Source organism: Grammomys surdaster, unplaced genomic scaffold (genome assembly GCF_004785775.1).
Source record: "Grammomys surdaster isolate TR1022 unplaced genomic scaffold, NIH_TR_1.0 125750, whole genome shotgun sequence".
NCBI classification, from domain to species: domain Eukaryota; kingdom Metazoa; phylum Chordata; class Mammalia; order Rodentia; family Muridae; genus Grammomys; species Grammomys surdaster.
Genome location: NW_021620582.1, coordinates 589,682 through 604,045, shown reverse-complemented (window position 1 = coordinate 604,045; position 14,364 = coordinate 589,682). Strand labels below are relative to the sequence as shown.

At 46.1% G+C, this 14,364-nt stretch overlaps 2 protein-coding genes across 4 annotated transcripts in view; both read right to left on the bottom strand.

The window, feature by feature from the left end:
• Positions 1–5,174: 5,174 nt before the first annotated feature.
• Positions 5,175–9,732, bottom strand: Slc39a2 (solute carrier family 39 member 2). Of its 3 annotated transcripts, none has more exons than XM_028788503.1 (5): positions 9,672–9,732; positions 7,755–7,894; positions 7,461–7,591; positions 7,165–7,215; positions 5,175–6,761 (listed from the first exon to the last, which is right to left on the bottom strand). In XM_028788503.1, exons 2-5 carry the CDS (start codon positions 7,867–7,869, stop codon positions 6,129–6,131), a joined length of 930 nt encoding a protein of 309 aa, XP_028644336.1. In that variant the 5' UTR covers positions 7,870–7,894; positions 9,672–9,732; the 3' UTR covers positions 5,175–6,128. The 3 variants fall into 3 exon arrangements, with proteins under 3 accessions (XP_028644336.1, XP_028644337.1, XP_028644338.1); XM_028788504.1 differs by lacking the exon at positions 9,672–9,732 and adding an exon at positions 8,092–8,242; XM_028788505.1 differs by lacking the exon at positions 5,175–6,761 and having other exon boundaries at positions 7,124–7,210.
• The window catches only part of Mettl17 (methyltransferase like 17), a 6,605-nt gene continuing 1,856 nt past the window's right edge, over positions 9,616–14,364 (bottom strand). Inside the window, exons 4-14 of the mRNA XM_028788502.1 lie at positions 13,977–14,058; positions 13,665–13,746; positions 13,302–13,375; positions 12,505–12,599; positions 12,127–12,197; positions 11,717–11,824; positions 11,411–11,479; positions 10,774–10,824; positions 10,315–10,407; positions 9,935–10,119; positions 9,616–9,858 (exon numbers count right to left, since the gene is read on the bottom strand). Coding sequence (XP_028644335.1) covers positions 9,750–9,858; positions 9,935–10,119; positions 10,315–10,407; positions 10,774–10,824; positions 11,411–11,479; positions 11,717–11,824; positions 12,127–12,197; positions 12,505–12,599; positions 13,302–13,375; positions 13,665–13,746; positions 13,977–14,058 — 1,019 coding nt within the window. The 3' untranslated portion in view covers positions 9,616–9,749. The remainder of the gene's footprint in view (positions 9,859–9,934; positions 10,120–10,314; positions 10,408–10,773; positions 10,825–11,410; positions 11,480–11,716; positions 11,825–12,126; positions 12,198–12,504; positions 12,600–13,301; positions 13,376–13,664; positions 13,747–13,976; positions 14,059–14,364) is intronic.

Sequence of the window (14,364 nt, the reverse complement as noted above, 5' to 3'; positions counted from 1 at the left end):
CTATTACTGATCTACAGCCCTACCCCTAAGCCTGTTTAGATGTTGTAGGCCAGTGTCAGAAGAAGGTGTTACGGGTTTGGAGTTAGCTGATGGATGGATGTTTTGAGTCAGACAACAAAGATTGCTGAAATGCCACACAGAAGAAAAGCAAAGTATGGCTGTAATCACTGGGATCACTTAGCCCCACATAAGGAAAAAGTGAAGTCCTAAGACCTCAACCAGCCTTTACTGGTATAGCTGCTATTGTGTATTACACGGCTGGGAAGACAGATCTTTGCTTAGTATCTGCCTACAAAGGTTGTACTGCTAGCAGAGTAATTGTCACAACTGGGAACACATTTAAGTGTACATGTATGTGCATACAACTATAGGTGTTTCTGCTCCAGAATCTAAAGCAGGAGAAGAGGTGTTTTGCAGGAACTTGGGGGAGCTGCTTTTGCTGTCCCTGGCTGACCCTAGTTTTTGGTTCTAGATAGTCCATGGAGACACAGTGCCCCCCTGTGGTCAGCTCCCAGTATTACATCCCTATTGTTCATCATTGAACACAAGGCAGTGCTGAAACCAAGATCTGCTTTGAATCTTGTTTTGTTCCTAAGGAATGTGAGTGTCTTTCAGACATTAGGGGCAGGTGAGGTAAGAGACAACTCAAGAAAATGAGAAATCACAACAGAGTGAAAGAGGGCCTTACAGTTTCCGTTTGGAAAATCATGAGGTATTGTTTTTATGAGCTTCATAATGACATTTTGACCAGCCCAACATGTATCACCGCATATGTGACAACAGACTCACAGTATTCTCTTATAGACACCAAAGGTTTCTTGGGATGTGTAGCACATTCTCCAGTGTTTGCTCAATGACAAAAACCCATTACCTAATGTATGTTTCTGAGAACATATTCCTGTCTCTAAGCAATATATGATTGTACCAATAGAATAGTGACATTACAGTAGGCAAAGGTAAAGATCGGAGAGGGAAACAGCACTTTTGAAATTTAAGTCAGGAGTAACCTGGAAAGAGGAATAATGTCTGACCTGAGGCTCAGGATCTAGCAAGGATATACGGTGCCCAGAGCAATGTAGCTTATTTTTACCATCTGCCAGCAGACATTCCCTCATAATGTTGAATTCATAGAAAATATAGGGTACACTCTGATATGACCAGGGAGAGTCACTAAGAATACAAAAGCAAAAGCCAAAACCAAGACCAAACCAAACCAAACCAAAAACCTCAAACCATATTCTATATAGGCCAGGAATTTGTAAGCATCCCCACAGATTGCTCCTGAGGCAGAATCTATTTTTGCTTCCTCTTTCCTAGTGGCAGTGGACATCTCCTCAAGTTGCCCTGGGTGTGTGTGCACCCCCCCCCTCTCTGAACTCTAGCACTGTTCTTTGTATCCCAAAACAGGGACTATTTTCTGTTGCGAGGGAGGCAAGATATTCCACAACTTTTTTTTTTTCAATATATAAGTCTTTTATTGTCCCCAAAGAGCCCAAATTGTACTTGTGATCAGGATCTTGTTTCTGGAGCTAGGAAACTGAGTCCTCGCTCATCAGCCTGCCACACGGTTCTCTTCTCAGACACAGACGACATCCAAAAACTTTCTGATACCCTCGTTTTTAACTGTTGTGGCTTGCTGAATCAGAGCGGCTGAATTTGAAACAAGTTCAATTCCTGAGTTTTCTTCTTAAGCATATATTGCCAAGTCTGGCATGACCTTGGTAAGGACAGAATGATTGGTTCCTGACCCTGGGACAGGGCCAGCAGGCATGGGCCTCCAAGAGTGTTGACTGCTGCTGTGTTAGGCTTGTTTGTATAATAATGTACATATATTCATGTTCCTCTGAGGAATGTTCTCCCTGTTAACGTTAATGACTCCATGAAAACCAGAGACAGCATGAGTCCAGGAGGCAAAGGTGTGGTTAATGTCTCAGCAAAATGGTAAACACTGGGACCTTAAGAACAGCCCTTAAGGCTGTGGAAAAGAACTCTAAAAACATGAGTTCGAAAATATATAATTTCAAGATACAAATGCAAGCTGATTCCTGAGTTCAGGGTTACCCTGGGACAGAGCAAGTTTAGGTCCTGGTAGGAATGGTGATTCCAGGGCAGGGTCCCACCCAGCTATCTTATTGTCTGTGCTTGTGCTTGCTGTCTCTTCCTAAGAGTCAAGGGGCTAAGGTCATGGAATGCTGACTCATGGGATGGCCAAGAGGGAACCTGGAATAAATAACTGGATTGATATGCACATAAAAAACTGGTTTTTGATCTGTATGAGATAAAGAAGCAGAAAGTTTTAGCAGTTCTTTTTTTTTTTTTTTTTTTTTTTTGGTTTTTCGAGACAGGGTTTCTCTGTGTAGCCCTGGCTGTCCTGGAACTCACTCTGTAGACCAGGCTAGCCTCGAAATCTCAAACTCAGAAATCTGCCTGCCTCTGCTGGGGATTAAAGGCGTGCGCCACCACCGCCTGGCTTAGCAGTTCTTTTAAAAGAATTTTTCTCTAGAGAGAGCTGAGCTGTCTGGAGATCTCTGGAGAGCAAAAACAGCTCTTCAGGGATTTTTTTTCAAACAGGATTTCTGAAATCCCAAAATTACTTAGAGAACCAACATGATTTTTTAGAATGTTCTCTAACACCTATCCAGAGAATGCTTTCTTAAGAGCAAACACAGCTCTTTTAGAATTTTCTCTGGCTTTCTGATCTTGATCAGAAAACCCAAGAATTACCTTTAGAATTTTCCTAACAGGATTTCTGACTTGGTTGAAAGAACCAAGTATTTCTTAAAACAGCTTTTTTGACTTTAGTCAAAAAACCCAGGAGCTGTCCAGAGAGCTTTTAGAATTTTTTACTACCAATTAAGCTACATCAAGCAGAAAGACCAGAGGCCACCAGCTTGGACCCACGACTTGATTTCAAGTGGTTTGTTTTCACTGCTCCCAGACACCCCTTCTCTCAGAACCCTTCTCCAAGCCGAGGCAGGTCCTCGGCAGTATACAAATATTTGAGGGCATGGTCGTGAGAGATGGGGAATTGAGGCTGATTGACTGACTAGAACTTTAATGACTGTGGAGAAGTTGGAATGTTGCAGGTCTGGTGCTTAATTACAGTTTACCTTATCTTTAGCTCCCTTCTCCCCCAAATAGACATTCATTACTCACCTTGACTTCTTTCTGACTATTGGGTAAAATCTTGTGGGATGAATTACTAGACCATTAGCTTTCACTAACCCTGAGTGTCAACAGCGTTAAGAATGTCATCAGACAGCATCTGAGGCCTTTGAAGTTTTGATTTATGACTGTCCTGTTACTATTAAAACACACTGATTCCTGGCATGGTTTTGCATACCTTTAATCCCAGTACTTGGGAGGCAGAGGCAGGTGGATCTCTATGAGTTTGAGTTCAGCCTGGTTTGCATAGTGAGTTCCAGGATAGCTAAGGCTACATAGAGAGTCTCTGAGTCAAAACAAAAACAAAAACCAAACCAAACCATCAACTAACCCAAAAGCAGCAACACATTTCATGCAGATGTCACCACGGTGGAACATGGAATTCGGGATAACCTCAATCTTTTCTGGGCCACAGCCATTCCTATGTGGCCCCAGAGAAAACTCCATCTGTATTTTACGCCATCATAGGAAGACGTGAAAATTGCCACACACATACATTCCTGGTTATTCCATTAGCCTGGATCACTCTCCTCTCTTTGTTTTAAGACTCATTGTTCTTCCTAGTCATCTTCTGTTACAGTCTCCCTATGGCGGACGGCGGGCAGGTGGGCGGGCGGAGCTGCGGCAGTCTCACTTCTTTCCCATCGTGGTTCTTATGCCTGACTGCTCCTGTTCCCAGGGTTGCTTTTATCTCTGTCGGCTGAGAGCACCTGGTCCTTCTCCTGGTCCAGACACTCCCTTCCTGGTGTTTTCCAGATGGACCCACCCTCTAGCTTTACATCTGTTCTTGACACAATATTCTTCAAACTTAACATATGTCTGGCCCTGCTTGCTAAGAATTTGGGGAAAAAGAAGGAAAGAGATATGGGGAGGAAAAGAACTCCATATTGGTGGCTTTGGAGAGGAGGCCAAACGGAAATCCAGAATTTCTGGGATGGCACAAAGAGTTCATGACTCACCATGTCGGTCGAGAGAACAGCCTCTACCTCATCTGTGCAGTGCTGATGGCACCAGCAATCCAGAAACACGGAGAGAACCACAGCAGGCTAGGGCACGTCCCCTTCGGCTCCTCACTTAGTCAGAGACGGTCCTGTGGTAGGTATAGTTCTCAAGCTTCCATACAACGTATCCTGCCAGAGTTCTGGCAAGATCATCTAAAGGTAAACATAGCAGGGAACGGATGACATGCAGGACAGATCTGTGTCTCCGGAGGTTGACCAGTCAGTCTATAGAGCACTACGTTTCTATCCTCAGGCTTCTGTTTGGTTTTACTTAATAAGACATTAGCAAATCAGAGCAGGAAAATAAGATTATTCTAGCACCTTCCTGGTTGGGTCTCTATAGATCAAGGACACCACTCTCAGGGCTGGTCCTTTCTAGTTTCTACTAACAGCATGCTTCTTACTCAGCTCAGGGTATTGCATGTTTCTTGCTTTGTCTAAACCCTGCCCACACACATCTTACCGAATAGCCTCCCATACAGCTTTCTCAATTATGCCCCGCACTCTCTGCTCTGATCTGGGATTCTAACGTATATAGACATTTGAAAGAGAAAGCACAAGGAAGAAGAGACTCTATATGGAGCTTTTTATATAGTTATAGGGAAGTAGGCTTTGAGGCCCCACTGGCCGAGAGATCAAGTTCTTTAACTTTTCTGGATGCCGGTTTTCCTAGGTTACTACGGGGAGAATGTCACTGCTGGAGCTGTGCCAACGAGGCAATCTGTGTACAAACAGCAGTGTAGCACCTGTCACATCACAGGTGTTCCCTGCCGAAGCCTGTGCCATTGGCACACACCAGGTTCTCCTGAGCACCTTACGTCCCTGCATCTTGTGCTGAGCACACACAGCTGGACCGTGCTCTACGGAAAATATTCCCCCTTCCCTCTCCTGTCATTGCTCTTCCATTGCTTTCTCATCGATCCCTGGTTGTGTGGAGACTGGATTTACATTTCTTACTTGTTCAGGAGGGGAACACAGTGGAAAGAAGACTGAGACATGAATGAATAATTCAGAAGTTTTTTCATGCTAAGGCATTTGGGCTATCACACTGAAAATCACAAGAAAAGGGCAAACTGTCGAGGGCAAGAGAGCTGCAGCGCCTGTTTGTCCTTCTTCTTCACTAAGTGAGAGATACTCCAACCAGGCGAGGGAGAGCAGAAGGGCAATCATCCTGTCCGTCCTTGATTCAGGGGTAGCTGCCTTCTGCACTATCTTTAGTAGCAGTTGGTCAGGGAGACAGAAGAAAAGTCACTAGGTGGTTACACCTCAGATAATCACACCAGGTATTTATCTGGCGCCGGTCCCCTTCTGCAAGCACTGGTTTTTAATCCTTCAGCCTGTGGCAGCCAGAAAGAGAGAAGCCCAGAGGATAGCAGCAGTGTCCTGGAGGCTACACAAGACTCAGTGTGAAAATAGGAACTTGGTGGGGCTGACAGCAGGCACTGAGAGTGGGGTGAGGTAGTTATTGAAGGAAAAATATCTATCCCCTGGCTTCTGTTTCTAAACATCCATCTTCCCCTGCTGGTCTGTTTCTCAGCTTTTATGGGTAAGGGAGTAAGGGGTTGTTGACACTTTTTTGGCAGTCCTATGTCTGGGGGGCAAGTGACCTATAGTCACTAGAATGACTATGGTCTCAATTGCACCCCATCCCCTTTCCCTCTATCAGAGACAGAATTACAGTGAAGTTGAAGGGAACGGGAACAATGGGACTTTTATTACACACAATAACAAATCTGGAGTGATGGTCCTGATACCAATTTTCCAGTTAAATAGGCATGCAAACAAAACATTCTTTCTAAGTCCTGAGCAAGGACAGGACCTCACGTATATAAAATCTGAGTCAGTCCGTGTCTAGTAAATGTTTAGTCTCAGTGAGAATAATGTCTGAGGACCAAAGTTACTGAGGGAGTGTCCTCAGGAGAAGTTGTCCTAGGTAGGTCTATCAGAGCAGTGAGGAATGTCTCAGGCCCACAAAGCAATAAGGGCCATGAAGGCAAACCCAGCAGCCACACAGCCGTACTTGGACAGAGGGGCCTCAGGACAAGCTAACTCCCGGGGCAAAATTTCTAAGAAGGTGACATATAAAAACGTGCCAGCTGCTATGCCTTCTAATACAGCCTGAGCTAATCCCTGTGCTTGTCCCGAGGCCCCTCCAGCCACAGTTAGCCCTAGGGCTAGGCCCACAGGAGACATGAGAGCTAGTGACAGTATGCAGAACGTGGCCCATCGTGGTCCAGTGCCAATCTTCACCAGTCTCAGGCCCACACTGAACACCACAAGCCCCTTATGAGCCAGCACAGCAACGCAGAGCTGTATGGTAGCCGCCACTGTTGCCTGCAGTCCCACAGCTAGGCCTTCGAACACGGAATGAAAGGACAGAGAGAGCAGAAGGACCAGAGCACGGAGGGGACCTCGCGAGGGTGAGGGTAAGGGTGGGTGCTTGTGGAATCCAAAGGCATGAGTCCCTCCCCATTCCTCCTCCTGTACTGTTGCTCCTCCAGCTGCCCCATGACAGCACTGCAATGCCAGCGACTCCAAAAGGAAGACAAAGAAAAAGCCCAGGGAGATGATGAGCTCTCCGTAGGGATACTCCACCTAGGAATAGAGAGAGGGGCCATGAGTCAGGAAGGGAAGGAGACAATACACCGTGTGGACACGGAACTCCTGCTCCGAGAATGGAAAACACGGTAAAAGGCCCAAAGGGGGTGGAGCCAGAGAGTAGACTTGCAGAGGAGAGAAACCCTGAGGGACAAAACGCTGCTTGGGTTAGAAATAAAGGAAAACCATGTGAAGTCTGTCAGAGGGTCCAGGGTAGGAAGGATGGAGTAAAGCAAGAGCCTTTTCTGAGAACCCACAAAGGATTAGGTCGGCACTGCTTTTCTCTACATTATTGGAGCTGAGAGAAAGAGAGTCCTGGTATTTCTCACAAGTCAAAAGGAGCATGAAAAGTCCCAGGTTCTCCTCATTCTCCAGACAGGGGCTAATAGTAGATACTTACGTAACTAGAAGCAGCATCACGAGAAGAATTTCCCTTACTTCCTGTACTGTTCTAGGAAGGCAGAAACAGAAATTAGACTGCGGCTGAGTCTGAGGCAGCTCTGGTTCTTGTCCTGCCCTTTCAGCCATCAAGCTTTCTTTGGATGCTCGACCCACCCCCACCCCACCCCCACCCCCCTTCTACTCAACAGCTGCTGACCCACTGGTGGGCTGCGCTCTGAGCTTTGCCGGATGCCCCCAGCTTCTGTCTATCATCCTGGTCCCATAACCCTGCCACTTGGTTTCTTGGCTACCCACCTGCACCACAAATTTCTGAATTTCTGACTCAATTCCCTCCAGGGCTTCAGCAGTCATATGCATCAACCCTGCTCCCAAGAAGACACCAGCAGAGGTGCAGCCCAGGAGGCTGAGAACCCTGTGGTGATGACCTAATAAAAAAGCAAAGGTTATTCTCCAGTTAGCAATGAGGTGAATGGGAACGAATGAAGAGCAACAGACAGCGCCCAACGTCTTTGGGTGGAATGTGAAAACCAGACCCAGATGTTAGGAAAGGTCTAAGACGGGGTGAGGGACAGAGTAGAGGGGCTATACCTGTAGCTGCATCCATCTGGAACCATTTGACGTAGATGGGAGTAAGGCCACAGCCCAGTGTGAGAACCAGAAGGGCAAGCAGGCAGCCAATTTTTACTCCTAGTAGTACCTCCATCTTCAGGGTGTAGGTAAGCAGAGACCTCAAAAAGACAAAGCAGACAGGAGCAGCTGAAGTGGACAACGTGCAGTACTCCCTTACGTGAATTTCAGGACTGCTGATAACCTTCTTGTCCCTGGACTGTCTGGGTTTACTCAGCCCTCACCCGCATAGCTGACAAGGGCCCAGCCCCAGCCACCAGCCCTCCCACTATCTGGAGGCCCCTCCCCTGCCTCACACCTTCCTGAGCTTCCAAACCAGAAACTCCAGACTCCCTGCCAGGTACAGCTCAGAGAAGTTTTCTCTTCAATGCTGTGACTAATCCAAGCACTCTGAAGACTCTTAGTTCATGTCTGGGGTTGATCTAACCTCAAATGGAACAACTATGGTAGTTACATCCTAGCTAATTTATGTGTGAGGCAATTTGGTCCTGCCACGGTCAGGACATTTAATATAAGCCTTCCATACTCTCTACCTACGCTCTACCCTACCCTAAGTCTTACAGGCTGCTACCCTGATACTTGAACTGAATCCTTTCAGAGAGGATTTGGGGCCACCCGAGGGTAAAAGGGGTGGAGTTGTTACTCTTCTGTGTGAATTAGCAAGTCCCCTTTCCTCTAATTCCAGAAAAATAGCTCCAGGCATGGAAATTCCCAGGGAGTGTGCACGCACGCGCGTGTACACACACACACACACACACACACTCTCTCTCTCTCTGTCTGTCTCTCTCCCCTTCCCTCCCTCCCTCTCGTGTGTGTGTGTGTGTGTGTGTGTGTGTGTGTGTATTCCTAGTGTTACAACATGGATACTGTTACTAATTTTTGACACAGAGTCTCAACGTGTAGTCCTGGTCAGCCTGGAACTATATGTATCAGGCTAGCCTTGATAAACTCAGAGATTTGGAGAAACCTCTGCTTCTCCAAAGCCTTGGGCCACTATGCCCCACCTGTCACTTGTTTCTGTGATGATGCCCTTCCATCTACCCCCCAGAGAAATCAATTGTTTTTTCTCTTCTATAAAAGTTTAAACACTTCTTTTTCTTCTTTTTTAATCTTGAAACTTTAAGGAAACCCACAAACTTCAAACAAAAAAAAGCTCAGGCAGAACACATTCTTCATTTTGGTCAAGGTGAGCTGTGCCATGTCCCTATTGTGATCTAGTCCTATAATTACCAACTGTTAACCTTGTCATTTTCATCGTACAGGACAATCTACAAGCTTCAAGTGCAGAACCTCAGATTGCTGAACCTGGTCTACCAGATGTCTATCAGTGCCAAGAACTCTAAAAACCTTGACCTTTATAAAAGCCTGTGATGTTATCAGCTTGGCCCCTTATAGCTTGGGATTATGCTTGCTGTGTGGAGGCAGACTTGAGGTGCCCTTGCCTTTCTGGTGGGTATGTTTTGGGGGTTAACATTTCCTGTTGTGAACTGGGGTTGTTCTAGAATGGAAATAGACCAAATAAACAAAAGTGTCCTGACTAGATTAACTTTGAGGGAAATATGAGGCAAAGTCCAGGGAAAGAAACGGGGAGAGAAGTCAGCTAACTGCTAGTTCCCTCTTAGAGGTGCACATGACCACTGGTTGAGACCTGCTGAGCCCCTTCTCACAGGGCCAGTGGTGTCTTTCCCCACCATCCTCCATGTCTTTTAAGGAAGTATCTCTGAAGCAATGAGAGCTCTCCACACTGAGATTGCACCCTCTTCATTACAGACAGGCCAGGACAACTGGCCTTGTATCTTTAAGCAGTCATAACATCGACCTCTGTTCTTTAAAAACATTTATTATTAAAATTTCAAACAAATACAAGCACAGGAGTACCAGAGCTGTCTTCCTGGATGCCACGTAGCTTTGCCCTTAGCAGGTGTGATGGAAAGGAACCCTTGTGATAGGTCCGTGTTAACTCTCAGGGGGCTCTTCAGCAGAGGACAGAGGAGGAAATTCGGATGGACCAATCACAGGTAAAAGGTCTCCCCAGGAGCTGACTCGGGCACAGCGATACAAATCCCTGTGGCAAGAGAGAGAGGTGTTAAATGAGCTGCAGGTTCTTGCGACATTTACTCAAGTGGTCACACCTCCTGTACCTGCCGTGCCGACGGGCTGTAACCACAGCGTGCTGCATGTCCCCATCTGGGCAACAGAGGTGGCAATGCACATGGCGAGGCCGTTTAAGGACGGGCTGTGTGATTCGGGGCCAGCGGTTAGGTTCCTTTGGAGAACCCCTGGCAAGGATTACCATAGAGAACCTTTCCTCCTTCGGTTTCTTATTCTAGAAGAAGAACACAGGGGTTGTTCAGAGGGAACAAACCTTCTTAGCTCCCTTCCCTGTACACGCCTGAAGCCCTTTCTCATCCTGTAAGTCACAGACCTTCAGGTTATTCCAGCCTTCCCACCCTCTGTTTTTTTATGCTGTTTTCCTAGGTTAGGCTATTTCACTTTGTTACAACACTCTAAAGATACATACCCAGTTAAAGGGGATAGGATGATAAGCCTGGGAGAAGCTACAGGCCAGGGACTTGGAGGCATTCAGCTGAGGACAAGGAAGTTCATGGGGACACTGCAAACACACGTAAGATCCATCAGTAATGTAACAGGGGCTGGGGAGAAAGCTCGTCTGGTACAAGCACTTGTTGCCAAAGTCTAATGGCCTGGATCTGACCCCTCAAGTTCCACAGAGGAAGGAGAGAACAGACTCCTGAAAACTGTCTGATCCCCATATATACCTCACACGCACCCACATACACCTCACACGAACCCACATACATGCCATGCATACAACAAAAAATAAAATAAATTTAGAGTCAACAGGGGTCAGGAGGAAGGGAGCACAGGAGCAGGGGCTGGGCAAGCAGAGGGAGAGGCTCTGCTTCACTCTCTTGCTCTTCTCGATCTGAGCGGCAGGACAGGAGGAAGCAGTACTCACTGGGGCAAAGACAAAGCTGGGTTGAAGGTCCAAAGGTGACTTCTCTTTTTCCTGAAATCAAGGAAATACAGTTGAGCCCGTGGGATCTCTGTTTATAATTCAACCTCTAGAGCTGGCCAACTGAAGACGCCTCATAATAATTCTAATATTGGCAAACCATGGTCATGGAGGTAAGGTGGCCCACGGACCTGTACTCTCATCAGCAACCTCCACTCCGGAAACTCTCACTCTGGCATAATTAAATTTAGGATTCCATATTGGCTCACACTGTTTCCCCAGACAAGGTTCTTGGTTCAGCAACACCTTCAACCAGGAGTCAGCAAAGTCGTTTTTTAATTGACCAAGGAGCAAGCGACACCTGTTTCTAAGGTGACACCTGTTTCTAAGGTACTTAGTCAGTTCTGCGGTCAGTAGGCTGTGTGAAAGCTATCAGATTCATGTAAACGAATAGCTCCTAGGGCAACACGTGCTGGGCTGGATTTGACCTAGAAACCCTCATTTGCCAACTACTTTGCTGTATCATGACTTTGTGTGTCTCATTCTTGAGTCATCACTGTAGGTGTGTGACAGTCACCAGCTCCCAAGGGAGAAAGAGTAACATGACAGAGAGGTGAGGACTGAGCACATGGAACCTTACCCCAAGGACCAGGTTCCTGGCATCCATGAGAAGTCGGTGCCCAGCTTTTGTTCCGTTCTCCACCAATACCTGTTTAAAAAGACAGAAAATAAGCAGGCACTGATCATCCCATGAAACCGTTGTCAGTGGCTCGGTCAGGGCACTGGCAGAGGGAAGAGGAAGTGGACACTGTGTGAAAGGGGAATGGATACCCTAAGGAAGCACACAGACATCTATAAGGGAGAAAGACACTAGATGATGACAAGAGGAAAAGGCACAGAACCACAAAGATCCTTTAAAACATGCGAGGAAAGGATTTCAACTCACCAGGAAACGGCTTGTCTTACGCCACAAGTTCTGAATGACCCCAATGCGATCAGCCTTGCTGGGTAGTTCACTGAGGGCGTAGGCTGATACTACCACATCAAACTGGACCTGAGGACCAAGACAAGGGACACAACAGACCTGACGATTCCCTATCCAAAAGTACCACAAAGTCCTCTAAATCCTCCTGACCCCAGTATCTTATTATGTAACCCATGTTGGACTCAAACTCACAGTAATCCTCCTGCCTCAGCTCCTGAGTGCTGAGATTACAGGTGTGCACCATGATGCCTAGTTTTAAATGTCTTCTATTGCTTCTTTTATCCTCTAACACAAAATGATGGATTTCACGGCTGAGGCCATAGCTGTCTGTCTGCCACATTGTATCTGAGAACAGCCTACTTGCTACTTGCCTTGGGTGACACAGGTAGAAACTGTCTGAAAAAGACACCTGGGATACAGGGCTTCCCTGATTCTGAACCACCTATGGAAGAAAGATGTGGAAGCCAAGAGTGAACATGAACTTTACAGCCACAAGGTTATACTCAATAAACATGCCTCGGATGCTAACACTGGCCAAGAGGTGCAGGGCTATGAGGGAGTACTAAAAAAAGGTGACCTACAGACATCATCCAAACACTCAGTCCTACAAAGGACTCTAGCACTGTCCCACTATAATAATGGAAGAAGACCAGGTTATCTTAATTTACAGTTTTCTCCTCTACATCCCAGTGAGACATTTTCCTATCTCCTTTAACTTTGAAAAGTCCTGGGTTACAACTTGGTCTCACCTTTGAGGAGCTTTTCAGCCAAACCCAACATGGCAGCTGAACTGTCCACACACACGTATTCACGGAGGCTCTGGCCCCAAGTACTGTGAGCAGCCCTGAGATGGCAAGATGAAAAACACCAATTTTTATGACAAGCAGTCATTCCTCCAAGAATCCCACTTGCTCTCAACCTATCTCTGGGGAATCATGGTTTTACATTAAAACAGATAATCTAACAATCTGACTTTATTTCCTTAGTGTATTTAAAACTTCTGAAATAAAAGGTAGATGATTCCAAAACTTCTGATGGCATATAAAAATTCTGATGGTATATATATATATATATATATATATATATATATATTTATATCTCCCTACTCCTTCCACTAAATTTCTTTCTCTTTTAATCTAAGTACTGAGCCTTTTTTGTATGCTCCTTCTTTAAATCTGACCTTAACCCAAATACTGTCTTCTGCCTTGCCTAATCTAAGGGCAGTAACATCATAGGTCCTAGAGGTGGAATACAAAATCTGACTCTCAAGGGCAGTGGTTCTCAGACTTCCTGATGCTACAATCCTTTAATACAGTTCCTCACATTGTGGTGACCCCCAACCATAACACTATTTTCGTTGCTACTTCATGCCTGCAACTTTGCTACTGTTATGAATCACAATGGAAATATTTGATATGCAGGATATTTGTAATGCAACCCCCATGAAAAGGTAGTTCGAACTACCAAAGGGGTTGCGACCCACAGGTTGAGAACTGCTGCTCTAGAATTAGACCTGACATGGCTAAGGGTTAACAAAGTTACTTACCAGGCAACAGAACCAGTGCCAGATCCAAAGTCCATTAACGTCTGTGGCTGGAACTCTGGAACTTGAGCCTGGATCTGAAGAAGATACGGAACACCCCAGAGAAAGGTAGGTCAGCAATGGGGGCTTTAGTGAATATTAGGGGACCGTGACAGAGGTGAGATTCGCTAAAAGATACTTTCAGATAGGAAACATCTCAGTGATTCTAACCTTTCTTAGGCCACAGGATTTTTTTTCTCCAAAGGATAAATAGAACCATTAGTGTGTACATAACATCCCATCCCAAGAACTCTTACCACAGAAGATTAATTTACAGAAAACAAAACCCATGATAAAGGGGGTCAGGTTGGATACTGAGACTTTCACCTCATGGAACGCCCTGAAAACTGCAGCAAAACCACCGTCCAATCTTGCTGCCATATAGATCAGACTCAGCTCTTCATTGTAGCTGAAAAAAAAAGAAAGAAAAGAAAAAAATCAGAGAGTCACTCCCCCTAGGAAATAACCCAGCCCCAGTTACTCCTTAAAGTTTACTAAACAAAAAATCTGTTAAGGACTCTCTGGGTCAGTCCTTCCACTTCCTAGTAGAGGAGACTTCGGGTAGCTTTCTCAAACACAAAGCTAACTGGCTCTTCAACTCGAACATGTCTTCTTTGTACCCCTTCTGTAAGTCCTTACCTGAGTTCCTGCCAATGGTAGGTAGTTTTGCGCAGGGCATGCAGTACTGCCTCACGAAGTTTTTCCTCTGTCTGAGTTGAGTCTAGGGTGAGAAGGACTGCGTGAGGACCTTGGAGAACTGCTCAGATCCCATAAAGTACACGCCTCCTGGCCTTCCCCATTCCCAACCGAGAAAATGCTCAAAGTCTGAGAGAGCCAAGTCAGAGAAAACTTCAGAGAAGATGGATAAGAGAGATAACCACCAGCTGGGCTGTGGTGGTACACGCGTTTAATCCCAGAACTTGGGAGGCAGAGGCAGGCGGATTTCTGAGTTCGAGAGTTCGAGGCTAGCCTGGTCTACAGAGTAAGTTCCAGGACAGCCAGGGCTACACAGAGAAACCCTGTCTCG